Below are 27,317 nucleotides of genomic sequence, written 5' to 3' on the forward strand. Positions count from 1 at the left end.
CAACAACACAGTGTAACAGCATCACCAACTCATAACCTGTAAACACAGTTTTCTTCACACATGGACCCAGAAATCCTGTAGTAGGAAAACATCAACCAGCTATCCTGGTATAAATCACATGATCAAATCACATGAAAAACTGTAATGCTGTAGAAATGTTAGCGCTGCGCAGGTGTATACACACTTCCTCACAGTCACCTCTGTGAGCAACACAAGGTAGTGAATAACACCCCTGGTAGATGCACAGACACAGAAAGTGGCATTTAAAAGGTTAAATCATCACGCAACCTCGAATGTTGCTGTCATCTTTCTGCTCCTGTAAAAAGAAACACACATAGATTCATCTGCACCTTTGTCAGGTGGGGGTTAACTTCACACAGTGATGTCAGTCAGTCTGTCAGCTTCTGTCCGCTTTTACCAGTCAGTCAGTTTTATTTTCTCTCACTCATTCATTCATTCATTCATTCATTCTTTCTTTGCTGACAGTGGAAATTAACGTCGCATTTTCATTTCCACTTCTCAGCAAAATGACGTCATTTCAAAAAGAAAAGAATTTAGACTGGATTTCCTCGTTGAATCCTTTTGGACAGGAACTTATTTTCTAATTGTCCCAGATAAGTGACTTCCTCCTGAGCCCATTTTAATGTGGAGAAACTCACTTGCAACAATTTTCTCGACGACGTGTCGTATAGCGCTTCTGTTCTAATCGTGCAGATCTGCTTCAAACGAGGTCATCAAACAAAACTTTCAGTGCACTGTGAAAGTATCAAAATAAAAAGGCCTTGTTAAGTCATGACACATGCTCCTCATCTCAGGAGGGTAAATCATACCATTAGCATGGTTTATCATACCATCATACTAATTGGCAGGCTCAACTTCACAACAAAAGAAAAATCATCAGCTAGATAAACTCCAAACCAACCATCAGTCGCACAACACACAACATAACCCTAATGTCTCATTAGCTATGAATTTAATCTGTACTTTTTACTCATTTAGGCCACAAATTTTATTTAGTTTTCCTTTTTCCCCGTCATCATAAAACATGTGACGTCATCAGGTATTTTACAAAAGACATTTGTTCTTATATATTCAGAGTTGTGTATCTGGGTGCAGGATTCACTCACACATCAAAACAGGAAACTCAGTGTTTTAGAGTCTCCACTCTAACAAACTCCAACACATCCCATTCACTCGTGCTAGAATTCAGTCACCTTTCATTAATCTAAGAACCATCAACTAATTTGCATATCAGCTATTAACCCACTAAGCTGACAGGACAACAGAAATACATGTTCAAAATATTATCACAAAAATAGAATTTCCCTCATACAGTAAATTACTTGTGCTGCATCAGTCAGGCAGAAAGCATCTCCCAATTTACTATATTACCAACTAAATTTATTGTCTGATCACTGGTTGGTCAAACCAGAATCTTTCCTTTTTCCCCACAAAAGTTAAACTGTTGTCCTGCAACCTAGAGAGTTAACTGTCAGCATTGGATAAATTCAGCATTTGATAACAAGTGTCTGCTAAATTTACACTATTTTAACACTGATGAGAGATAACAAGCTGATTTTCATTGCATGTGTGTTTGTGTTATTAGGCAGGTTTAATCAATGTGTCTGGAGCTGCATCTCCAGCAGGGCATGTTCTTAAAGCTGCCTTTCCTACACACTTCTCTGCTATTATTTGATCATCATTTTCAACTAATGTGCTATGAGTCCACTGGTCTTTGCATCACACTAAGTGACTTGGACAAGATGATAAACAGACTCACATGCTCAAGATGCTGCCTAATCTTCATGAGCTCTCTTGTTTGTGTTAGTAGGGTTAATGCATGTTCTGCTTGTGTGCGTGATTTTGTATATGTTTCTTTTTGCAGTGTTTCAGATTCCTTCACAATTTTCCACTTAAGCAGTCAGTTTTCTTTTCCCCAGGTTTGCTAACCCAAATTTTGATTTCCCACATTAAACAACAGCTTTCTCTGTGTCCTTACTTACTGCTCTCACTCTGTTGTCCTCTCCCACTTCAACAGTCCAACAGCCGGCAGTTCTTCTTCAGCTTTGTCCTGTGTTCCACTGTCTCTTCTTGCCATCTTGCTCCGAAAGTGGCAAATGTCAAACTCCAACAGTCTCCTCAGTTCTCCTCAAAAGTCCTTTTCGCAAGCACAGTGACTTTGCAGCTTGTTGGAAACACAGTGTCATTCATCCAATCAGTCAGGATGATGGGTTTGCTTTTCTTCTCCGATGCTGTTTGTCCACACTGCTGCTGCTTGCTGGGACTCTTTGCTCAGGACTTTGCTGCTGCCTCTTTATCTGCCATGTTATTGCTCTTTGGAACTGCATTCCTTGTCTTCAGGGAGGAGTGAGAGCTCGCTTGTGAGGATGACGGACACATGGAGCTGTAAATAAGTTAGCCAAAAACTTGGCCCGAATGTTTCCAATGATGTAAAACTATAATTTCCTTCCGACTGCTGCATATGGGAAATTGATCCAGGTCTGCGTTTCATCTGAAAGTGACAAAACTAAGACATTTCCATTATTATTATCACTGCTTAACCAACACACAGAACTCTCCTTTCTTAAAAGCAGAAAATGAGATTGTAGTTGTTCTTGGCTAATAAACACAAAACTTTTTTCCTATTATTTTCCATCTACAATGTAGATTTTGTCTCTGTTTTACTCTTTTTTCCTTTACACTAGCTGGTGACCTGCAGAATCACCGCTCTCTCAAGTGGAGACAATTACGTTTACACAACGCACACACACACTGCGACATCAGGCACATTCACACTCACTTTTTTTTCATCTGCATAAATAAATCATATGGCTGATGATATGTGCCATGGTGATCCATAAGTATGATCACAAGTTTATTTAATTATTTCTCAACCCAACAAAGCAAATAAACAAAAACATGATGCTGATGCTATGAACACTCTACACACATGAATCAAGATCCAGGAAAACTGCTGCGCATCTGAAAGAAGAAGCTGAACTCACGGATACGCTACATACTCGAGTTATCATAGTTCTCTTCCCCTTTCTTTGATGAGTTCTCAGCAGTTCCTGATCTGATAATGTGTAGCTTGCTCATCAGCTCAGAAGAGACAGCAACACAACCTCACACAGTGGTTGCGTGCTTTGCCCACAGTGGCAAAGACTTACATTTTCATATTTAACTCAGCTTCTCCATCATGTAGTTTTCAGCTGTTTCACACAGGGTTCAGCATACTAGTTGTTTTCACAGGTGTGCTCTATATCTCAACAATGGCTCATATTAGGATGACAGTTTTCAAACAGGTCAAGTGCCTCTATGCACGTAATTAGGTAAAATATTTACCTATTTTACTTCATCTCATATGTCATTGTACTGAATTTGAGCAACCTTAAGCTTAATGCAGATTACTTTTAACACTTATCCACCTCAATCAAATCTGTGGTCTGGAGCACGGCTGTTGTTGATCAGGGCAAGCTAAAAAAATAATCTAAACATGTGTGTGTATTGGCAGTTTTGATGGGTACTAATCATTTATTACAGGTGGGGTTACTCAGGCTTGCGCTTAGGACACTCTCTAGCATAGTGACCTATGTCCCCACACCTGTAACACTTTTCATTCCTTCGCTTTTGTCCGCCCCTAGGTCTCCGCCTATCTCTACTTCCTCCATTCTTGCCTCTATTCTGCTCTCTGTTTTGCCCCTGAAAAAAGGTCTCGTCTACTAAGAAGGCAGCGGCCGCAGAGCTTTGTGACTTCTTCTGTGTTTCCTTAATTGCTTCTTGTACATGGCGGGTCCAGTTCATACATTCAGCGGACCCGTCAGAGTTATGATTAACATTTTGTTTTCCGATGAAGTCAGCAACGGGTGAGTGAAAGCCATTCACCAGAGCATAACTTAACTGCTGCTGATGTGAGCTGGCCTTCTCTACACGCTCTTCAAGGTTGCTGTGTTTTCTGACAACTTCTAACATTTGACATTCTCCAACGACTGGTTTACGGTGATTACAGTTATGAACATATAAATACCTCGCACTGCCGGGAGTAAATCCTTGCATGAATGTGTCGTCTCCCTGTGAGGCAGTCTTACTTGCTCGGGAACCCATGATAACAACAACCGTGTCACAGACCGCGCCTGCTCCGCAGTCATTCACACAACAACAACAACACAATAGGCCTATAATTTTCCCCAGCCTGCACGACCCCGCACGGCTTAGGCCCGCGTCAACCCGCGCGGCCGCACTCAATTAAGGAGCCGTCGCTCTCTTTTTTTATAAGCCTGCGTCTAATCAAGACGGCTAAGGTCCGCGATGCAAGTCGCGCGACCGTGCTTTCGCGTGTACCAGCGCAGCTACAGTAATCTCTTAGTCGTTCTCATTGAACTTACTTGGTGTTGCTTATTGCGTGCAGCATCAGTCCCGTCAGATCCTGTCAATCGTCATCCATCGAGGAGAAAAACAGGCGGCTAATCCACCGCCCGATGACGAATTCTCACGTCTCGGTCTTTGCTGCAGGACCTCTATAAGTCCTGGCTGACGTCTTTCGGTGTGTCTCTTTTTCCCTCGGTGAATGTCAATTCCAAGGATCCGGCTCGAAGGACCAATTAATGATAGGTTTGTAGCATAAACCTATTCGCTGGAACGTTCAGGACAATTTGCTACACAGCAAAAACAAGACACAAGTAGGCAAAGTTCTTTGTAGTACTCATGCATGAGGGAGACCTGCCTGGAGCCAAGTGTCGTTCCACCCACTTGACCTCCGTCAGACTCTCAGCCAGGTTCCCCATAGCACTCCTTTTATTGTGGTTACATGAATATGCATAGGGTCATTAACATATGACCTCTTATATAGGTATACATGTGAACGAAGAATACCGTGTGTGTGTGTGTGTGTGTGTGTGTGTGTGTGTGTGTGTGTGTGTGTGTATCCGTGTGTGGGAGTCAAACTGTGACCCCAGGAAGACTCCCCAGAGCCGTCCATCTAAACAAAAGGCACTTAGACTAAAACAGATATGGATACGTTTATCCTACCATAAAGCAATAAGACAAGGTACAACCTCTCCCATGCTCCCAGAGTGTGGGTGTGAAAACCAGAACACTCTGGAATGCACACAATGCCGTTGCAGACTATTAAGGATCAAACCTCCTATCACTACACAATCGATTATACACCTCTAAGCATATATGAGTAAATATTTCTAAGCATAAATGACAATCACAATACAAATCTAACACTGTACAATGAATAAAAACACAAAAACTGGAAATATACACAGAAATAAGAATAACAGATAAAAGTTACAGAGGTTTAGACATAAGCAATTTTAAACAGATGAGTTTTGAGAGTGGACTTAAAAAGAGAGAATGAACTAATATTTCTGAGGTCAGGGGGTAAGGAATTCCAAAGTCGAGGGGCAGAGCAACTAAAAGCCCTGCCCCCCATTGTAATCAGACGAGCGGAAGGAACAGAGAGAGAAAGAGAAGATGAAGATCTGAGGCACCGGGATGGGAGGTTCATCTGTACTAAATCAGAGAGGTATGGAGGAGAGAGAGAATGAATAGCCTTAAATGTATAAAGGATTATTTTAAAATGGATGCGAAATTTAACCGGGAGCCAGTGAAGCTGCTTCAGGATTGGGGAGATGTGGTGGGTAGAAGAAGTCCTAGTAATAATACGGGCAGCAGAGTTCTGGACACGTTGAAGCTTGTTAATAGATTTTTGTGTGAGACCAAATAATAATGAATTACAGTAATCAATCCGAGAGATGACAAGATTATGGACAAGAATGGCAGTGGCATGAGGAGTGAGGAAAGGGCGGAGGCGATTAATGTTACGGAGTTAAAAATATGCTGCACGTGTGACATTATTGATATGTGAATTAAAGGATAATGTACTGTCGAGAATGACACCCAAGCTTTTCACAGAGGGAGAGATAGGGACCAACGAGTTATTGATAGTGAGAGAGAAATCGTTAATTCTGGATAGTAATCGTTTAGTGCCGACCAGGAGAAGTTCTGATTTATTGCTGTTGAGTTTAAGGAAGTTGGAGGAGAACCAGGAATTGAGTTCAGCTAAGCAGAGGGTGAGGGAGGGTGGAGGAAGAGTAGAATCGGGTTTGGTAGAGAGGTAAAGCTGGGTGTCATCGGCATAGCAGTGGAACTGAATGTTATATTTACGAAAAATGTGTCCGAGTGGAAGAAGGTAAATGATGAAAAGGAGGGGCCCGAGGACAGATCCCTGGGGCACCCCAGTAGATAGAGGAGAAGGCTGAGAAGTGAAGGATTTTAACTGAATGAACTGAGTGCGGTCAGACAGGTATGATTTAAACCAGGCTAAAGGAGTATGAGAGAGACCAATAGAAGCTAATCTGCTAAGAAGAATGGGGTGAGAGATGGTGTCAAAGGCTGCACTCAGATCAAGGAGAATAAGTATGGAGAGGAGACCAGAATCAGCTGCCATAAGAAGATCGTTTGTTATTTTTATAAGAGCAGTTTCGGTGCTATGCAGAGGACGGTATATATGTACTGTTATAAACAGTACATTTGCACAATGACTGTCACGCTGACCTAGTAGGTGTGGCTGTTACTCTTCTCTTCCTCCTCCTGCACTACCTGCTCTCCGCGACACCTCCCACTCGATCTTTCCTCAGCACTGCATGGAAAGATCGCACTCAGGTCAAATGACTGCTACATGCATTTTAAGGTCTACTAGGCATGCCAGCCCTTGATTGCTCTAATTCAGCTCACCTGGCGGAGCAGCGCGCACCAGGTCTAATCAGCAGCAGCGCAGAGCAGGTAGTGCAGGAGGAGGAAGAGAAGAGTAACAGCCACACCTACTAGGTCAGCGCGACAATGACTGAAACTAGCAGCAGTCGCACCATTCTAATGATCAAGGAACAGTCCATTATTCATTCAGTGAACTACTATTCAATTTATTTTGGGCATTTTATTTTCGAGCAGGAAGTTCAGAAAACCCTTTGGGGTTTAACAAGTTAACAATATCTGTTTTCACATTTAGAGCGTCATTATCACACCGATGAACATCAGTGCTGAAACACTGCATTTAATGTGTCCTAATGTCAATATAATTGTATGTGGAGAGTTGTAGTTACTGACAGTGACCACTGGAGGGAAGTGATCCTGATAGTTTCTCTGGAACAGTCCAGAAGCCTGTAAGTGAAGCAGGATTAGACGCTCAGCGACGTAACTTCAGGTATAACTGTGTGTTTTCACTGTGAAGGTGCTTCATCACCATGGAAAGATCGCATTCACATGTACTAAATACTCCTTATACAAGTTATACCCTGTTAGTTTAAGACTAGATACATTCAGACATTTCCCCCAATTCATTTTTTTTTTTACAGCTTTTCTCTTTCTTGTGGAGGATTTTTTTGTGAAACATCAGCAGCAGGAAGTGTATTTTTCTCTGTAAAGACAAACCAAGTGTAAATGTGTGTGTTGGTGAACTCACAGTCAGTGTTTGTGCTCCTTATTTCGCTGCGTGGCATCAGATGTGCTCACTCTGTTTCTACACCACTTGACAGCAATAGAGCTCATTCTTTGTGGACTCAAACACATGTGACATCACTTCCTCTTTGTTTCTGATGCAGCGTTTTATCAAATTAGAGCTGCATGAAAAACAATGAAATAGCTTCTAAAAGTGTGACAACAAAGCAAATCTAATGTCTGTCACCAAATTCCAGCAGATTCTTTACCAGGACCCTTTGTGATAGTTTTCATGTTTCATACAAACTAAAGTGATACACAACAATGCAGTGCTATACGCACATATTTACATGTTTCTAAGAGTTTGAGAACCAAGCTGTTACCAACATCCTGCAACATGTTCTTGTTCAACATCGGAAAACACAAGACTAGTTTCAAATGAGGATTGAAGCCTTTGCTTTATATTAGATTAGCCACATGTATTATGATCCCTAAATACAATCAGATTCTGCTTAGAACTGCATTCAAAACTATTGAGCCAATATTTTCAGCTTATATGGCTGAAACATTTTCACATGATGAGCTTCCAACAATGAGTGAAACAGTAAGAGCATGTGGAGAGTTTGGAAACATCACATTAAGAAAGAGAAATCAAACATTTGGATTCATTTTAATGAGCTCAGACTTGTTAAAAATGCAGAGGAGCTGGTTGTGAACTGAGCTTCAGAGAAACACAAGAGGAAGAAGTTTACAGGGAATCATTTAGAAGAGTTTGTAATGTAATAATAATGTAATGTAATAATAATGTATACTTTATTGATCCCCGTGGGGAAATTCTTCTCTACATTTAACCCATTCACTCAGTGAAGCAGTGGGCAGCCACCAGTGCAGCGCCTGGGGAGCAGTGTGTGGGGACGGTACCTTGGTCACGGGTAACTCAGGTTAGCCGTTGAGGCTAACCTGAACGGCTAACATCAACTGATTGAATCCATAAATCTGAAAACGTGTTTGTGAGTGAAAGAGACAGACATGTACAGACTGAACTATCTGTTCAACAGTTGTCACGGGGTGGAAATGGACAAGTTGCTTTGGGTTTTTATTGTGCATGTTTTGCTGTGTTTTACTTTAATATTGTACAGTGTTTTATTTTTATGAGTTGTTGCATGCTTTATTGTATTTATTGGTGACTTGTCCGGAAAGACTCCGCCCCTCCCTGATTATGAACCATATACACCTGCGAGGTTCCCGGAGGCCAATAAGAGGGCCTACTAGCCGACAAACAGAAAGGCCTGAGAGAGAGAAGCAGCAGTGATGGCGATCTAGAACTGGCAGCTGACGGCCGCAAGCGGCGGCGGCGCCGGAGTTGGCGTCAGTGCGAGGGCTGGGAGAGCTTGGCGTGAAGCGAGCCAGGAGGATACAGCGCCGATACGCAAGGACGCAGGGCGAGGTGTCCGACTGGCTCGTTTCACGCCAAGCTCTCCCAGCCCTCGCACTGGCAGCTATCATTCGTTAAAGGGGATAAGTCAAAAGACTTACCCCAGGTGGGCAGAGCTCTTAACTCTGCCCGCTGCTTCTTTGTAATCGCCAATCGGCACCGGCCCGCCTCGCTGCCTCTAGTTTCTGCAGACGCGAAATCTGGCCTCCAGTTGCTGAAGCAGTCGGACACCTCGCCCTGCGTCCTTGCGTATTGGCGCTGTATCCTCCTGGCTCGCTTCACGCCAAGCTCTCCCAGCCCTCGCACTGACGCCAACTCCGGTGCCGCCGCCGCTTGCGGCCGTCAGCTGCCACTTCTAGATCGCCATCACTGCTGCTTCTCTCTCTCAGGCCTTTCTGTTTGTCGGCTAGTAGGCCCTCTTATTGGCCTCCGGGAACCTCGCAGGTGTATATGGTTCATAATCAGGGAGGGGCGGAGTCTTTCCGAACAAGTCACCAATAAATACAATAAAGCATGCAACAACTCATAAAAATAAAACACTGTACAATATTAAAGTAAAACACAGCAAAACATGCACAATAAAAACCCAAAGCAACTTGTCCATTTCCACCCCGTGACACAGTCAGAGTGTTTCTCTAATAGGAGACACTCTTTACACTCCACTCAGCACAGGGACACTGAGGAACTAGACCAGAATCCAAACCCCGGATAAAGAGTTTCAGTAAATGTGGTGTTGAAGGTGTGGAGGTGGATCAGAGTGTCAGAGGAGACTCTGTAGAAGGACAGAGTGCCAGCAGGACAGTCCACATACACTGCTACTCTGTTAGAGACAGAGGAGGAGGAGGAGGAGGAGATGGATGTTGATCTGTTATTGTGCCAAATATGACGAGGACCGTCATTAGCACACCTGAGACTCCAGGACTGATCATTCCATCCAAACCAACAGTCACTGCTTCCTTTCCTTCTTATTCTTCTGTAACTCACTGATATACAAATATCCCCTCTCCACTCGACCTCCCAGTAACAGCGACCAGTCAGACCATTTCTACACAACAGTTGAGGAGACCACAAACCATCAAATCTGTCTGGATGATCAGGATATGACTGAACCTCCTCCACACATGTCACCTTCCTGTTGTTGTCAGACAGTTGGAGGTTTGTGTTCACTGTGTTTGTGTCGATTGTGAGTTGACAGGAATCTGATGGAGAGAACAAACACAATCCAGCTGCAGTTATTGATCCATCATCTGTTCATTGATTGACACTTTGATGATGACTCCTGACATGATGAAGATGGTTGAATGTGTGCTGCTTTGTTTTCATGAATCCCATTAAAAACACACTTACACTTCCTCAGACCTGGTCTCAACCATCGGACTCCAGCAGGCTCCACCCTGAAAGGAGGAGGGGGTCAGAGCAGCACAGTCAGCATGCACACATGGACATTAAATTGCCCTCAGCATTGAGTTTACTAATCAGTACAGCCATGGATTTGTTAGTGAAAACTTTGTGTGTGTCATTGTCAGATCAACTTATTCGTTTTTTCTCACTAAGAGTTGGGATCTGAGTTTTTCATGGGAGAGTAGCAACTGTACAGATTGGGCGTTGCTGTTTCACAATTCATGCCATGGAAACAAGCACTCTTTAGGATTTTGGTAAAATTTCCATGGGAGCCAGGATTGTCACATTGTTGTTCACTAATAATCAGTGTAAATAAACTGACTGTCTTTATTTGGAAGAGTCCTGCGTTTGGGTTCGCTCATTACCTCAGACCTTACGGTTTTCTCCATTGTAGTTTCTCACATATAGTTTGAGAAAAAAAAAACTGATAGAAATAAGTTCTGGTAACCTTATTGACCTCATTATTAGAACTGAGATCACTGTCCAAACTGATTCCTGACTTGCTCACTACATTTTTTTTTTTATTTTACTTTTTTAAAAGGATGACAAAGATCCTGAAGAGCAGAACACAGTCATCTTGCGCTCCACATTCTGATTCATAAATTCTGAAAAACTGTGAACCTACTAAAAATATGATTTCTGGACAATAATTGTAAATAAAATGTTCTCAGATCCAATTGTACATATGGATCTGACAGTGAACACCTAGAAGTTCAAACAGCAACAAAGATTGCAGCAGAGCATGTCCTTTTGGTGATTATTTATCTCATCACCTGCTCAAGATAAGTAAAATTGTATACATTACAGTAATACATACAAAGAAAAAGCCCAACAATCATATGAACCCCAATAAGCAAGTGCTTTGGTAACAGTGGGAAGGGAAAACTCCCTTTTAACAAGAAGAAACTATATGCTTCAGCAAAAAGGAAAGCTTGAAGCCTAATCTTAAAAGTAGAGATAGTGTCTGTCCCCTGAATCCAAAGTGGAAGCTGGTTCCACAGAAGAGGGGCCTGAAAACTGAAGGCTCTGCCTCCCATTCTACTTTTAAATACTCTAGGAACAGCAAGTAGGCCTGCAGTGCAAGAGCGAAGTGCTCTAATAGGGTGATATGGTACTACAAGGTCATTAAGATAAGATGGGGCCTGATTATTTAAGACTTTGTATGTGAGGAGCAGGATTTTGAATTCAATTCTGGATTTAACAGGAAGCCAATGAAGGGAAGCCAAAACAGGAGAAATATGCTCTCTCTTTCTAGTCCCTGTCAGGACTCTTGCTGCAGCATTTTGGATTAACTGAAGGTTTTCAGGGAAATTTTCAGACATGGTGACAATGGCGAATTACTGAAGTCCAGCCTAGAAGTAATAAATGCATAAACTAGTTTTTCAGCATCACTCTGAGACAGGATATTTCTAATTTTTGAGATGCTGCAAAAATGGAAGAAAGCAGTCTTACATATTTGTTAAATATGTGCATTGAAGGACATATCCTGGTCGAAATGACTCCAAGGTTCCTCACAGTGTTACTGGAGGTAATGTTACTAATTTTTTGAGATAGGAATTTTGGGTTTTCATGAGTTATGTATGCCAAAATCATCAATATTAAAACAATGAAAGGCTTGAACTACTTCAGTTGTGTGTAATGAATCTAAAATATATGAAAGTCTAATGTTTATCAGTACGTTACAGGAAATAATGAACTTTATCACAATATGCTAATTTTTTGAGAAGGACCTGTATATATATCAAACTTTCCATCAAATCTTCCAGTGAGGTCATTTTTTAGAAAACGAAAAAAGAAGCAAATCATTAGAGTGAAAGAGAAGTTTCCAGCATTCCCCCTCTATCTCTGCCTACCTGAGAGTGTCCATTCTCCATTGTGGATCCTTCAGACCAGCCGACAGCAACTCCAATCCTGAGTCCCCAGGATGATTGTAGCTCAGGTCCAGTTCTCTCAGATGGGAAGGGTTGGAGCTGAGAGCTGAGGCCAGAGAAGTACAGCCTTCCTGTGTGATCACACAGCCTGACAGACTGCACACACACACAAAAAAACCCAATCCATCTGTAAATGCACGATCTCTCTTTCTAGTTCCTGCTAATACTCTGAGTGCAGCATCAATGGAAGGCTTTTCAGAAAACCTTCATAACAGCACATGATAAAATTTCAGTAGTACATCCTCAGAGTTCTATATGTTTGTTTAAAGTACACATTGGAGGACACAACCTGGATAAAACAATTCCAAGTTTCCTCACAGTGTCAGCTGCAAGGTAAAGACATAGAGCGTATGTATGTGGTTAGACATCAAGGTTATGAGGTTATTAGGGCCAAGTCTAACTCAGCTGTTTTATTTTAGCAGTAACAAGTTATAGGTGATCCAGGCAATCCCTCTTATTCATCCACTGAATTTTCTTAACCAATTATTCAATTCAGGATGAAAGGAAAGCTGAAGGGTGTCCCAGGTGTTATTAGGCTAGAGATGCAGTACACTTCAGATATATGAATATACAACTGTTGAAAACTCTTCAGATCAGAAGTTTTATTGGACTGAGGTAATTAAATAAAGTAAGAAAACCATCACATTTTTTTTACTTTGTATTCTAAATAAACATAGATTTTCAGTGGGAAAGTCTGAATCCTGACCTAAGAGTTTCTAGTGTACAATTCGGACTCTTCAGTCCTACAGAGAGAAGCTTCACTCCTGAATTCTGCAGGTTGTTGTTACTCAGGTCCAGCTCTCTCAGACTACAGTACTGGGATCTGAGAATTGACGACAGAGCTTCACAGCTTCTCTCTGAAAGGTTGCAAGCACTCAATCTGAAAAAAAAAAAAGAAAATATAAAGAAACATTTGTGATCAAATAAAATGACAAATTTTGAATTTAGGCCATATCTCTGTGTAAAAACTCATGATAAACCTTAATATTCAAGCAAGGAACAACTATAAAACACAATAATACCTCATTACTATAAACTGGTGAGAAGGATTTCAGAAGTAAAAAGAATTATCAGAAGAGTTGTGGAGAGCTACAGAAAGACCTGCAGTCAGGAGGTAAGGTTTCTATAAATAAAATGACTAATGCACTCAAACACCATGGCCTGTATGCACTCTTAACCCACAAACTCTACTGCTAAAGAAAAACCAAGTTGAAGGTTGTTTGACTAAATTAAGTTTAATCAAGTTTGACTTGAAAATTATACTCTTTGGATACAATAATACACACCACTTTTGGAGGCCAAAAGGCACCGCATATCACCCCATAAACACCATACCATTAGTGAATTTTAAAGATGGGAGTATCATGGTGTGGGACTTTTTTCTGCATACAGCACTGGCATGCTCCATATAATTGAAAGAGGAGTGAATGGAAAAATGTACAGAAACATTCTTGATAAAAATCTGCTGTTATCTACCAGGATGATTAAGATTAAATGAGGGTGGATGTTTCAGTGAGACATTGATTCCAAACATACAGCCAAGGAAACTCTCAGTTGATTTCAGAGAAAGAAACTAAAGCTGCTAGAAAGGCCCAGCCAATTGCCTGATCTGAATCCAACTGAAAATCTATGGAAAGAACTAAAGCTTGGAGTTCATAGAAGGGGCCCATAAACCTTTAAGACTTAAAGACTGTTTTTTGTTAAAGAATGGACCACCATCACACCTGAGCAATGCATGTGACTAGTTTCTCCATACAGGAGGCAAATGTACTGTTTATAAGATTGGGGAACCTGCAGTCAGTTAAGACTGAAGAAGTCACTTGGATGAGTGACGAAACGTTTATCTGAAAAGGCTATATCCAGATGAACAGCATCAATTCTGGGGGATTTACTTACCTGAATGATTGAGCATGCATCAAGACGAGACATTCCCTGTTTAGCTTCTTATCGATTTGGTGTCTTGGTCTTGCCTCTGTGTTTCCAGTATATGTCTGTCATCCCGTGTCCCTCTCTTCCTTGTTCCCTGACCCCAGCCATGCCTTTGTGTTTTGTCTCCCTTTTTTGCTTCCCTCCTTGTTCACTCCTTGTGTTTCACTCCATTTTTCCCCTGTTTGTCATATATTAATCATGTATGTCTCCACAGCCTGTCATGTCCCTCTTCTTTCCGCTCTCCTTCCTAGGTCTCCCCAGTCGGTCTTGTTCCACTATGCGTTCTTTCCTCCCGGCCCATGTCTAGCCGTGTATTTTTAGTCTGCGTCTTAGTATTTCCTCTTTTATTTTGAGAGTGTCACGTCTTATCTCGGTGTGTTTACTTTTGCTTCCTTCTGTCTTGTCTGTGTTCCCCGTGTGTTTCCTCTTCTCTCGTCACCCTAATGTGTATTTATGTGTTAAGTCATCTTTCATTCATCATCAGGTCATCTGTTCACCATATGTAATGTTTCAGGTCTTCATGTTTCAAGGTTTTCCCAAGTTCAAGTTTCATGTTCTGTGTTTCTCAGGGTTTAGTTTTCAGTTTTAGTTCTACCAGTTTAGTTTATTGTTTAGCTTCATCTTGGTTCTCTTTTACCCTTTTTTCTCTCATGTTTTTTCATCAGCCTTTATAAACAGCTCGCTCCAAGTGTGTCTCCAACAACCAACCCTGAATTAGCCCACAAATAAAAGCCGTCCTCAAGCAGAAGAGGAGGGCCTTCAAATCCAGGGACAAAGATGAGTTAAAAAAGGGTGAAGAGAGAGCTGAAAGGATTTATCAGGTATGGGAAGGACAGCTACAGGCAGAAGATGGAAAACCATCTTCAGCAAAACAATGTTAGTGAAGTCTGGAGAGGCCTTAGAACCATCTCAGGCCACAAAGATCAGAACTCCCTGCCCGGAGGGGATGTGAGGTGGGCAAATGAACTGAATCACTTCCTTAACAGGTTTAATTCATCCTGGATGCAGTCTTCAACATCGGCTGCAGACTCACCCACCCCCACTACTGCTGTTCCACCTCTGACACCTCAACCACTTCACACCACCTCTAATCACCCTGGTCATTATTCCCCACCCCCAACCACAGCATCCAGCACACATCCAACACAGGATCAGAGCCAGGAAGGCAGTGGGTCCAAATTGGATCAGCTCAAGGGTTGTCAGGTCCTGCGCTGGTCAACTGTGTTGGGTGATGGAGCACATCTTCAGCCTGAGCCTGAGGCTGGGGAGAGTTCCAAGGCTCTGGAAAAATCCTGTGTTGTACCAGTGCCAAAGACTCCACATCTCAATGACCTTAACAGCTACAGCCTGGGGGCTCTGACATCCCAGCTGATGAAGACTCTGGAGCGGCTGGTCCTGGAACAGCTTCGGCCCCTGGTAAGCTCATTAGTGGACCCACTTCAGTTTGCCTACCAACCTGGCACTGGAGTGGATGATGCTGTCATTCACCTCCTACATCATTCCCTCTCTCACATGGAGACCGCTGGGAGCACTGTGAGAATCTCTTTTTTTTATTTCTCTGGTCACTTTAACACCATTCTTCCCACACTCCTGAAGGGTAAGCTGGAGAACACAGGAGTGGACTATCACCTCACTACATGGATACTGGACTACCTCACCGACTGACCACAGTACGTGAGAACTCAGGGCTGTGTGTCAGACAGGGTCGTCTGCAGTAGGAGGGCCCCACAGGGAACGGTTCTGTTAAGTCTAATTGTTGAATGTTGTCATTGTGTTTCTTAAATTTGTAAAGTCTTAGTTCAATCTATAGGATCAAGACATTCCTTTGTCTCTGATCACCTCTCCAGCCACTCTGTGCTGGGGGAGGTTTTATCGCAAGCACATCCCTTGTGAAGATTCTGTTTGATGTTGCTTCCTGCTTTCATGATCCTTTTGATGAGCAGGAAGTCACGCATACAGAGACACATGCATACAGAGACACACACACCCACACACACACCCACACACACACACACACACACGCTCTTGCACATGCATACAGGCGCTTACACATACACATGCATATTGCCTTGTCTTTGTAACCAAGGGGGGTTATACGGAGGGAGGTGCTTTTGCTGTGATGTGCATTGTAACAGTTTGTCAATAAAAAGGCTACGAAGACAGCTGCTCTTTGAAGGATTTGGGTTTGGAGGCAGATGAGGAGTGTGAGCTCTAAGAGCTGGTTCTGACCTAAACTTCCCTCGTTAGCGAGTTAAAAGACCTGTTGAAGATGTTCTGTCTTGTTTTCCGTTCTTCATGAGGAATAAGTCTCTAAACTAGCGGGGCATGTGGATACAAAGACCCAACAGGCTCTGGCTCTGTTCCTCTTCACCATCTACACTGCAGACTTCTCCCAAAACTCCACCCAGTGCTCCCTGCAGAAGTTCTCTGATGACGCTGCAATAGTTGGCCTCATCACTGATGGGGACAACAGGAAGTGCACCCCCCACCCTCCACCTCATGATGCTTAATCGATGTAATCAACTTTAATTTGATGCAGTGTGAAAAAAAGCACAGAAATAAATTATTTTTCAAGAATAATTAAATAGATTCAACATCTTTCTTCTACAGAATTGCAAACTGCACAGATGGTACCTTCCCAGAGGAAAAAGTACTATAGTTTACTAGGGTATATTAGACTTAACAGTTACTATATACAGTAAAGGACTTCTATACATTTTACATCAGATTAAAACTTTGGGTGTAAGATTCAGATAATTATTTATTAAAAGCTAGACATTTTAAATGAGAATAAGAAAGAAAAGTATGTCTTTGTTCCCCCTTTTCCCTGTTAATGCCCTATCGGCCCCCCTGGCTAAACTTTGCTAGATCCGCCCCTGCACAGTTACCAGCAGTCAGCTACGTAGAAAAGGATCCTGCTGTAGAAAGTAATATTAAATAAATTCTAACAACAGCTTATCAAGCTTAAACGTGCTGCTGTTGTTCAGCCGCTGGTTTCCTCTTTCTGGTGCAAAGTGGGCCAAAAACAAAGAAGAGAGACGGACTCGTGACAGAAAAGCCGATCAGCTGATCATTAAGCAGTTTCACGATTGAAGTAGCAGCAGGAGAGCGAGAGGCAGTCACTCCATATATCGGTTGTTAAGTTTAACATGGGAATGCTTTACAAACATTCAGAGATGAACTTACACACTTGCTTTACTTCTCAATGGGATCAGTTCCTCGGAGATGAAATGCTGGATTGCTAGCAAGGCTACAAATACACACAGCCGCTCTATCACGTGAGCACACTGTGCCAACGTGCTACGGTCATAAGCCGTGTCACGCCGTGTCGCAAGTTTTGTGAGGTGCTTTTTTGATATTTAATGGATCGGATTACATTTTTTATTTCTCCCCGATATCCGATGTAAATTACTGGATCGGTAGCGATCGGTACCGATACCGATGCGTAATATCGGATCGGTCCATCTCTATTAGAAATTAAGAACAAAGCTTGTGGATTTGTAGATAACATCAATAAATGAACACCTGGTGCTAGTAACATGCCAGAGGGAGAAGGATCAAACCAATGTTTGTAACTTGGTAAACCGAATGCTGGAGGTGCTTTGAGTTGACAGCTGAATTATTCTGGAAAGAGAGCAGCAGGTCAGGCCAAACAGATAATAATGCTCCACTAAGAACACTGATTGTGAAACATCTCAACCATAAGGCAAACATTAACGTAATCTATAATGAATTCAGTTTACTAGCAAATGCAGAGCTTGGTTAAACGATAAAGAGAGAGGGAGTTTCTATCAGCTAGTTTGAAGTTTGTTTAGAAAAATCAGAGGAGAAATTCAATTCAATTTTAGTTATACAGCGCCAAATCACAAAAAAGTCACCTCAAGGTATTTTACCGTTAGGTCCATTTATAATTTGACATTGACACAAGTTTTTTTTTTTACCTGCTTCCTGAAACATATTCCAGTTACTTACATAACGGACATGAACATAATGCTATCCACATTCAAACTGGATAAAGGTTTTAGGTGTTTTAGCTCCTCAATATATGCTACCTAGGGCTGTTCGATATAACGATATATATCGGATGACGATATAAAAACGTCTATCGTTTCATTTTACGCTATCGTTTGTTTCGCGGTGTCGCAAAATAAACTGTTTACGGCAATATTTTTTCATTATTTTGATGGTCACTGTAGTGGCTATATTAATTTCCTAAAGTTCTCTCTTTCTCTTATATTTAATATAACCACATTACAGACGGACAAGCACTTGTTTTTATGCGTTGTCGTTAGCAACAACGACGGTAAAACCACCTCGTGTCCGCTTGTTTATTTTCCACATAAACCTTTCACAATAAAGCTCAAGATCCTGTTGAGACTTTTCAAAATAAACTGAATCACGTGAAAGATGCAGAGTATTTACGGATGAGAAGCAAAAAAAGAGCCGTCAGGTGTTAAAAAATAAACCTTAGACTAAAACGTTAGAACAGGCTTTTCCCCGCAGCACGCTGTGTAATAAATACTCAAAGAAAACGGCGGCCGTAACAACCTATGTCTAAAAATGTATAGTTTCATGCATCAGTTAAAACACTCGACTCCAGGTACGCAACGCCCAGCTGGAAACACTTCACGCAAGTCGAGCTGCCCGACATTCACAGAATTTACAGAAAATGTTACATTTTTGTGATTTATATCGTTATCGGACGATAGATGTCTTAATATCGGGATATGAGATTTTGGTCATATCGCACAGCCCTAATGCTACCCTCTTCTTTAATGAAACAAAGAGCTTCTTCTCCTTCTTCTACATTTTTATTGGTGGTTTGCAAACAACTGAAAGGTGCATTACCGCCACCAACTGGTATGGGAAGGAAAGTTCTTTGAAAAATCGAGGCTATTTCATGGTCAGGTGTGGGCAATTACTTTGTTATGCCGTTATCAATTAAGCAAATAAAAGGCCTGGAGCTGATTTGAGGTGGGGTGCTTGCATTTGGAAGATTTTACCATGAACAGACAACATGTGGTTAAAGGCTTGCGCTTGAGCTGCAAAAACAGTGACAAAATCTACAGTTTGGAACATCCTGAGATAGAAGGTAAGCACTGGTGAACTTGGCAACACAAAAAGACCTGGATGTCCATGAAAGACAACAGTGGTTGATGATCAAAAAAACATTTCCATGGTGATGAGAAGTCCCTTCAAAACAGCCAACCAAGTGAAGAATACTCTCCAGGAGGTCAGTGTATTGATGTCCAAGTTTTGTTGAATTGCATATGTCTACCTTTTTGTGAACTAGAATCAACATTTTAACTGATCACATATTTACTTACAGAGCTTTGTTGGAGGCTTTGACCACTGGCAGCAGCCTCAGAAGAGCTTCCTCTGAAGCAGAGTATTTATTCAGGTCAAACACATCCAGATCTTTTTCTGATGACAGTAAGATGAAGACCAGAGCTGACCACTGAGCAGGAGACAGTTTATCTGTGGAGAGACTTCCTGAACTCAGGGACTGTTGGATCTCCTTCACCAGAGAACGATCATTCAGTTCATTCAGACAGTGGAACAGATTGATGCTTTTCTCTGCAGACAAATTCTCACTGAGGTTTTCCTTGATGTACTGGACTGTTTCCTGATTGGTCTGTGAACTACTTTCTATTTGTGTCAGCAGGCCTTGCAGGAGAGTCTGATTGGTCTTCAGTGAAAGACCCAGGAGGAAGCGGAGGAACAAGTCCAGGTGTCCATTTTGACTCTGTAAGGCCTTGTTCACAGCACTCTGGTAGAAGTGTGTCTCTGCAGATACTCTTCTTTCATATTTCTGGGAGATTGTTTGTTGTTCTTCCAGCAGATTTTTTCCAGAGTTGATGAAGGTCAGATGGACATGAAGAGCAGCCAGAAACTCCTGAACACTCAGATGGATGAAGCAGAACACCTTGTCCTGGTACAGTCCTCTCTCCTCTTTAAAGATCTGTGTGAACACTCCTGAGTACACTGAGGCTGCTCTGATATCGATGCCACACTCTGTCAGGTCTGATTCATAGAAGATCAGGTTTCCTTTCTGCAGCTGATCAAAAGCCAGTTTTCCCAGAGACTCCATCATCTTCCTGCTCTCTGGACTCCAGTGTGGATCTGTCTCAGCTCCTCCATCATACTTGACCTTCTTCACTTTGGCCTGAACCACCAGGAAGTGGATGTACATCTCAGTCAGGGTCTTGGGCAGCTGTCCTCCCTCTCTGGTTTTCAGCACATCCTCCAGAACTGTAGCAGTGATCCAGCAGAAGACTGGGATGTGGCACATGATGTGGAGGCTTCGTGATGTCTTGATGTGGGAGATGATCCTGCTGATCTGCTTCTTATCTCTGAATCTCTTTCTGAAGTACTCCTCCTTCTGTGGGTCAGTGAACCCTCTGACCTCTGTCACCATGCCAACACAGTCAGGAGGGATCTGATTGGCTGCTGCAGGTCGTGTGGTTATCCAGAGGCGAGCAGAGGGAAGCAGTTTCCCCCTGATGAGGTTTATCAGCAGCACATCCACTGAGGTGGACTTTCTAGGGTCAGTTAGGATTGTAGTTTTGTGGAAGTCCAGAGGAAGTCGACACTCATCCAGACCATCAAAGATGAACACAACCTGGAAGTCTTCAAAGCTGCAGATTCCTGCTTCTTTGGTTTCAGTAAAGAAGTGATGAACAAGTTCCACCAAGCTGAACTTTTCCTCTTTCAGCACATTCAGCTCTCTGAAAGTGAATGGAAATATGAACTGGATGTCCTGGTTGGCTTTGTCTTCAGCCCAGTCCAGGGTGTATTTCTGTGTTAAGACTGTTTTCCCAATGCCAGCCACTCCCTTTGTCAGCACTGTTCTGATTGGTTCATCTCTTCCAGGTGAGGCTTTAAAGATGTCTTCTTTTGCAATTACTGCTTCTAGACTGTCGGGTTTCCTGGCTGCTGTTTCAATCTGTCTGACCTCATGTTCATCATTGACCTCTGCAGTCCCTCCCTCTGTGATGTAGAGCTCTGTGTAGATCTGATTCAGAAGGGTTGGGTTTCCTGCTTTAGCGATCCCCTCAAACACACACTGGAACTTCTTCTTCAGCTTAGATTTTAGTTCAATCTGACACCACTGGAAGTTCTTACTGGAAGTTCCTAAAAAAACAAAAACCAAACAAACAAACAAAAAACAGCAGACGAAAAACATCAAGGAGTTAGCAAGGATTTTTATGATAAATTAATTTTGGCTGAAAAAGATGGAACATGAATCAAAGTCCAGAAAAATCACATTACATTAAACTTGTAAATTGATTTACATGTCATTGATTAAAATACTTGTTTGATCCCCAAACAAAAATTGACTTAGACTTTCATGGAGAAATCATTGTTGGCAAGCACAATGCCAATATTATTCTTGTTGTTTGCGCACACATCAGGTGAGATTTTGGCTATTACTCATAAAAGAAACTCTAAATACTACAACTTTCTTTGCTCCTGCTTGGCAATTTGAAGTTTCAGCCCCGCCATTGGCTCCTCGATGTGGTGAAGTCATCATGTACCCTTTGCTGAAAAACTGCCCCAAAGCATAATGTGGGTTGGCGTTCTTTGTTCTTTGGATCTTGCTCAGTATTTTGCTTCCTCCATACATGGCAGTTTAATTTGATGCCACAGACCTAGATTTTGGTTTCATCTGACTCACAGCACTTTTTTTCCCTAGCTGTCACTGAAACATTTATGTTCACTGTCAACCTTTTCTGAACTGACAGCAGTAAATCATGCAGCAATTGAACTGGTGGATAGTTATTAGTATTTGGGGGTTGTTCTTGATAAGGCTCTGTCCTTGGAGTAACATTTTGATGCTACAGTAAAAAAGGTCCAACAAAGACTTTACTTTTTAAGGTGATTGAGAGGTTTTAATATCTCGTCTGAAATGATGACCCTTTTTTATAAAAGTTTTTTTTTTTTTAAAAATCTGTTTTAATGTTCTGTATCATTGCTTGGTATGGTAATTTGTTTTTGATCAATAGGATCACACTAAGTGACCTGGTTAAAGTGGCTGGTCAGATTACAGGGAGGTCTCAGGTCCAGCTTGTGGACTTTTATAACAGGCAGGTGCTGAGGAAGGCGACCTTGTCCTCGGACCATTCTCTCTTTAATAATTTTCAGCTGCTTCCCTCAGGTTGTTGGTATAAAGTGCCTGCAGTGAAGACCAAGAGACAGTGTCTTTTTAACCTGCTGCTGTTATAATGCTTAATAATACTAAACCATGAGCATTGTTTCCATCACTACTGCACATTGCACTTTGTTGATGATAAAACTTGGACTGGGCTTTTTTTTTTTTTTTTTTTTTTGTTTGTTTTTTTTTGTATTGTTTCATGTGTGGACAAATCCATCTCCCATTGGGGACAATAAAGTGACCATTGACCAACTTTAGATAGGTCTGTACATGTGCCTTCTTGAGCAGGGGTACTTTGCTGCAAGTTTTCAATCCATTGTGGTGTTACCAGTGGTGTTCTTGGTGACTATAGTCCCAACTGCTTTCAGATTACAGTGGAACCCTGACTTACGAATACCCATTTAATGAAAAATTCAAGTTACAAAGGCACTTAACGGCAATATTTCTGCCCGTGCTACGGCAAAATGCCTTGTAACGAAATCCGCTGGTTCTGATTGGCTGAGCCCAGAATGCCTACAATGCCCAGGATGCCTTCCGAATCATGTGACAACCCTTTGGCTTTCATACTTGCGATGTATTTTTGTTGCAGTTAGCAATTAGCCTATCGTTTACTCAAAAGGCGCGATGAGTGCTAAGACTTACGAAAATTTTCGACTTACGAAAGACCCTCGGGAACAAATTAATTTCCTAAGTCGGGGTTCCACTGTATTAACAAGCTTGTTCTGAGTAGCTTTGGGTAGATTCACCACTTTCTTCATGGTCATCCTCACCCCATGAGCAAGATTTGTGTAGCTATAAATTGCCATTTCTTGTGGGATCAATGTCTATTGACGTTCATTTTATATTCCTTCCATTTCTGAATAATCACACCAACAGCTGTCACCTTCTCATCAAGCATCTTGCTGATGTCTTGATGCATGCTCAATCATCCAGGTAAGTAAATCCCAAAAAGTTAATTCTGTACATGTGGACATAGCTTTTTCAGTGGGAGAAACGTTTTGTCACCTGCAGTCAGCTGAGACTGAAGAAGTCACTTGGATGAGTGACAAAACGTTCCTCCCACTGAAAATGCTGCATCCACATGAACAGAATTAACTTTTTGGGCTTCTTGCTGATGGTTTTGTAGCCTTCCAACCTTGTGCCGATCGATAGCCTTCTCCAGTGGCAGCTTTGGTGTTGCCCATGGTGGTGGAGAGGTTGTAATGTAAGAAATTGTTTCTGTGGACAGGTAAAATTTCCAACTATCAAGAGTATCTGTAGTTGATTGACTGTAATCTGTGTCACATGAGCACAAAGCCAATCGGTGGGACCAAGAATTCTGGCTTAGTTGTAGGGGATCAAATACTTTTTTACTCAAGGACATGGAAATGAACTTATAACCTCAATGTAATGGGATTTTTCTGTATTTATAGTTTAAATTATAAAGTACCATTAAAATTTAGAGACTATTAGTTTCTTTGTAAGAGAAAACTTTCAAGTTCTGCAGGGGATCAAATAATTATTTTCCCCCACTGTATGTAAGTCAAACTCTTGAGACATTAGTAAATGTTCCATTCATGCAAAAGCTTAAATCTTTAGAGAAATTCTCTTACTGCTCTGCAAACAATTAGCCAGCTCCTCCTGCTTCATTTTCCTCAGGAAGTTGAGTGTTATCTTCACAAATGCCTCTTTATCCTCACCCTCTGATAGCTCATCATCCTCTCTCTGACTCTCTAAGCATTCTGGGTAATCTGGACTCAAAATTTTCTGGATCTTCTTTAGTTCTTTCTTCACAAAAGTGATGATATTGTTTTCCAGTAGCTGCAACAGAATACTTTATGAATAACTTTATTACTCCACCTTAATCAGTTGCAGAGTGAAGGGAAAGAGAGGGAAAAAAAAGAGTAGAGAGAACGAGTCGTGATGCATGCTCAATCATCCAGGTAAGTAAATCCTAAAAGGTTGATTCTGTTCACCTGGACTTAGCATTTTCAGAGGGAGAAACGTTTCGTCACTCATACAAGTGACTTCTTCAGTCTCAACTGACTGCAGGTTTCCCCAATCTTATAAACAGTACATTTTCACAATAACTGAAACCAACCCACTGAATGAACAATGGGCTGGGAGGTCAGTTCCTTGAACTGAGCCCACTGAAGAACAATGGGCCATAGTTCAATCAGTGGGGTGGTTTCAGTTACGTTTCTCTCACTGAAAATACTATGTCCAGATAAACAGAATCAACCTTTTGGGATGCAGAGAATGAGGAACGATAGAGAAAAGACTACTACTATTTTTCCACAGTTTTTGAACTTATCAGTGCAGGAATAATAATTATCATTTCAATATAAAGTTTCTGGAAAAGTATGCGAAAGTATGAATGCTAATAAAAATGCAGTTTACACTATATGTTCTAGATGGAAAAGTTCAGTGTATTTACCATAAATAGGAAGTCCAGTTGTGGTTGATGTTGCTGGGGAGACTGACCACTGGGAACCTCTGAGCTCTTCTGGTTCACTCTGTGGAGTAATCATTATGAATTTAAAAAAAAAAAAAAAAAAATACAACAAAATATTATAAACAGCTATTCAAGATATCACTGATCCTGGCGCCAGTGTACGTGGCTGCTCGTCTGTCGCTCTCAGTTGTGTTTGTTTTTTATATTGCTCCTGTCGTGTGTCACTCAAGAAAGGTTGTTACTGGTGTACGATCGCCAATCGCTTCTGAACCTCCGAAGTTCTGGACAAAATACAGCTCCATTTTCTAACAGAGGACAGAATTCCTGGTGTCCGCTGCTGTCACATATCCCGACTTGCCTATGCCATGCTGTCATGCTACCTCCCTGGCGAAGATGTCGAGGTAGGCGCAGTGGTGGGCTGGTTAAACTCAAGATCTCTTTGGTGCACGGTATAATGTTGCACCAAAGAGATAATGTTGGGCAATGATAAGAAAATGAAATATCGCGATAGAATATGGGTAAAATGCGCATGCGCAGTGCCTTTGTTTTCATACGCACATGGAGGAAAAAGTGTGCCGGCGACGGAGAATGAGAAGGGCAAAAGCGGATCGTTGAATGAAAAGGATGAACCAGAATTGGTTTGTAAAAATGCTGCAACTTCAGTGGTGTGAAACTGGTTTAGCTTTTGTCCGTCAGATACACAACAAAGCACTATTTTTGGTAGCGCATGCTAGTGGGCCATTGTTATTACTGTGGTTTTTTTTTTGTTTTTTGTTTTTTTTTTGGAAAACACGGCACACTTACAATCAATTCTTTGATTTTTCTGAAAATCGACAGTGCCCCTTATAATCCCGTGTGCCTTATGTATGCATTCTGGTTGTGTTTACTGACCTCAAAACAATTTTATGTGGTACACAGCACTCGAAAATCTGTCAAATGTTTTAGTACAACTTTGCTAAGCTATGAACCCGCACCGCTTGCATTACGGCTATCGTAGGCAGGAGCCTCGCAGAGTGATACGTACTGTGCTTCAACATAATATTACCGTATTGTGTGTGTATAACCTCTTTCTAAGTTTTGTGGCTATTATACATGGTTATGCTGAGGATATGTCGGCCAATTTCCACTGGAAATGCCTTTTGGTTAAACTGTCAGCAAGGAATTTGCATTTGCACTATTACATTTTTATATAACTTTAATGCACATAAAAAAAACAGCTGCTTGTTTAAGTGAAAATACATTGATGGGTTTTTTTTTTTTTCACTAATAAAGTTGTGGAGTTGAAAATTATTTTGTCTAGTGTCAATTATATCATCAGTTATATCGTTATCGCAAATTTTCAAATGTATATCATGATAAATATATTTGGTCATATCGCCCTGCTCGAGCTGGGATTATGCCCAACTATGATCATGTTCTTATTGTGGGAGATTTTAATATCCGTGTTTGCTGCCCTGATACACCTCTGAAGGAGTTTTTAAGCCTCATTGACTCTTTTAATCAGGTCCAGTCCGTACCTGGTCCGACACATGAACACGGACACAAACTAGAACTGGTCTTATCACACAGTCTACCTGTGTCTAACGTGGAAGTGACTGACTCTGCTTTCTCTGACCATATGGCTGTATTATTTGATGCTGTGTTTTCACGCACTACAGTTCAAACCAGCGCTCCGCCGCTGTCGGATTATTAACGCTTCCACTGCTGCCCAGTTCTCAACTGCTTTTAGCCAGCTATCTATCCCCGCCGATCGTACTCCCTTGGACACAGAGGACCTCAGCTCCTGGTTTCAATATTCTTGCCTTACTATTCTGGACTCTGTGGCACCATTAAAAACCAGGAGGCCCAAGGCTAAAACTGACCCTTAATGACGCCACTCGGGCTCTGCTGTTTTTAACCAGTTTGACCCTGTGACTCTTTCTTATTTAGAAGATGTGGTCGGCCACCTGAGGCCCTCTGGTTCCCCAAATGATCCTGTTCCACCACATTTTTTTAAGGAGATTTTTCCTAGCATAGGCCAGGCTGTTCTTACTGTTATAAACAGCAGTTTAATATCTGGTGTAGTCCCTGCTAATTTCAAGCATGCAGTAGTACAACCCTTGCTTAAGAAACCTGCCCTGGGGCCTGTTCTTCGTACCTCGCTAAGTAAGTTAGCCGGATTTGAATGTTGACGATTTCGCGTGATCTTGGATCGTTCGGTTCTCCGAAGCTCATCTGGGACTTGCTGTCATAGCAACAGATCCGTAAGCGTAAACCTGCTCGGGAGCAGGTTTACTTTATGTAAACAGGATTAGATCGCGGCCTCTCAGGTATGTCCGCTGCAGTTATATGAAAGCAAGAGCGATATTTCGCCACTGTTTTACCATAAATAAATATTAGCAATGTAACTAAAGATAATGTATTTGATTCTTTTATTGATTTCATACAGATACATACAGGTCATTTCCGAAAAAAGGGAACTGTACTATTAATCATTCTATTACATGTAGTAGATCATGTCAGATGTAATTCATATTTTAGAGTAGTAATAGTAAATTACTACGTGCAATCAAGATGACAGACCATGGCTAAAAAGCGAAGGTGGATTTG

The 27,317-nt window shown here is 41.7% G+C and overlaps 1 protein-coding gene across 1 annotated transcript; it reads right to left on the bottom strand.

Moving 5' to 3' along the window:
• Positions 1–9,528: 9,528 nt before the first annotated feature.
• LOC120435098 (NLR family CARD domain-containing protein 3-like) lies at positions 9,529–25,030 on the bottom strand. The gene is made up of 7 exons (XM_039604031.1): positions 24,971–25,030; positions 23,879–24,094; positions 19,467–21,256; positions 12,917–13,090; positions 12,133–12,306; positions 10,226–10,272; positions 9,529–10,077 (listed from the first exon to the last, which is right to left on the bottom strand). The coding sequence occupies exons 1-7, from the start codon at positions 25,028–25,030 to the stop codon at positions 9,542–9,544; spliced, it is 2,997 nt and encodes a 998-aa protein (XP_039459965.1). The 3' UTR covers positions 9,529–9,541.
• Positions 25,031–27,317: the final 2,287 nt, after the last annotated feature.

The sequence above is a fragment of the Oreochromis aureus genome, linkage group 3, assembly GCF_013358895.1.
Source record: "Oreochromis aureus strain Israel breed Guangdong linkage group 3, ZZ_aureus, whole genome shotgun sequence".
NCBI lineage: Eukaryota > Metazoa > Chordata > Actinopteri > Cichliformes > Cichlidae > Oreochromis > Oreochromis aureus.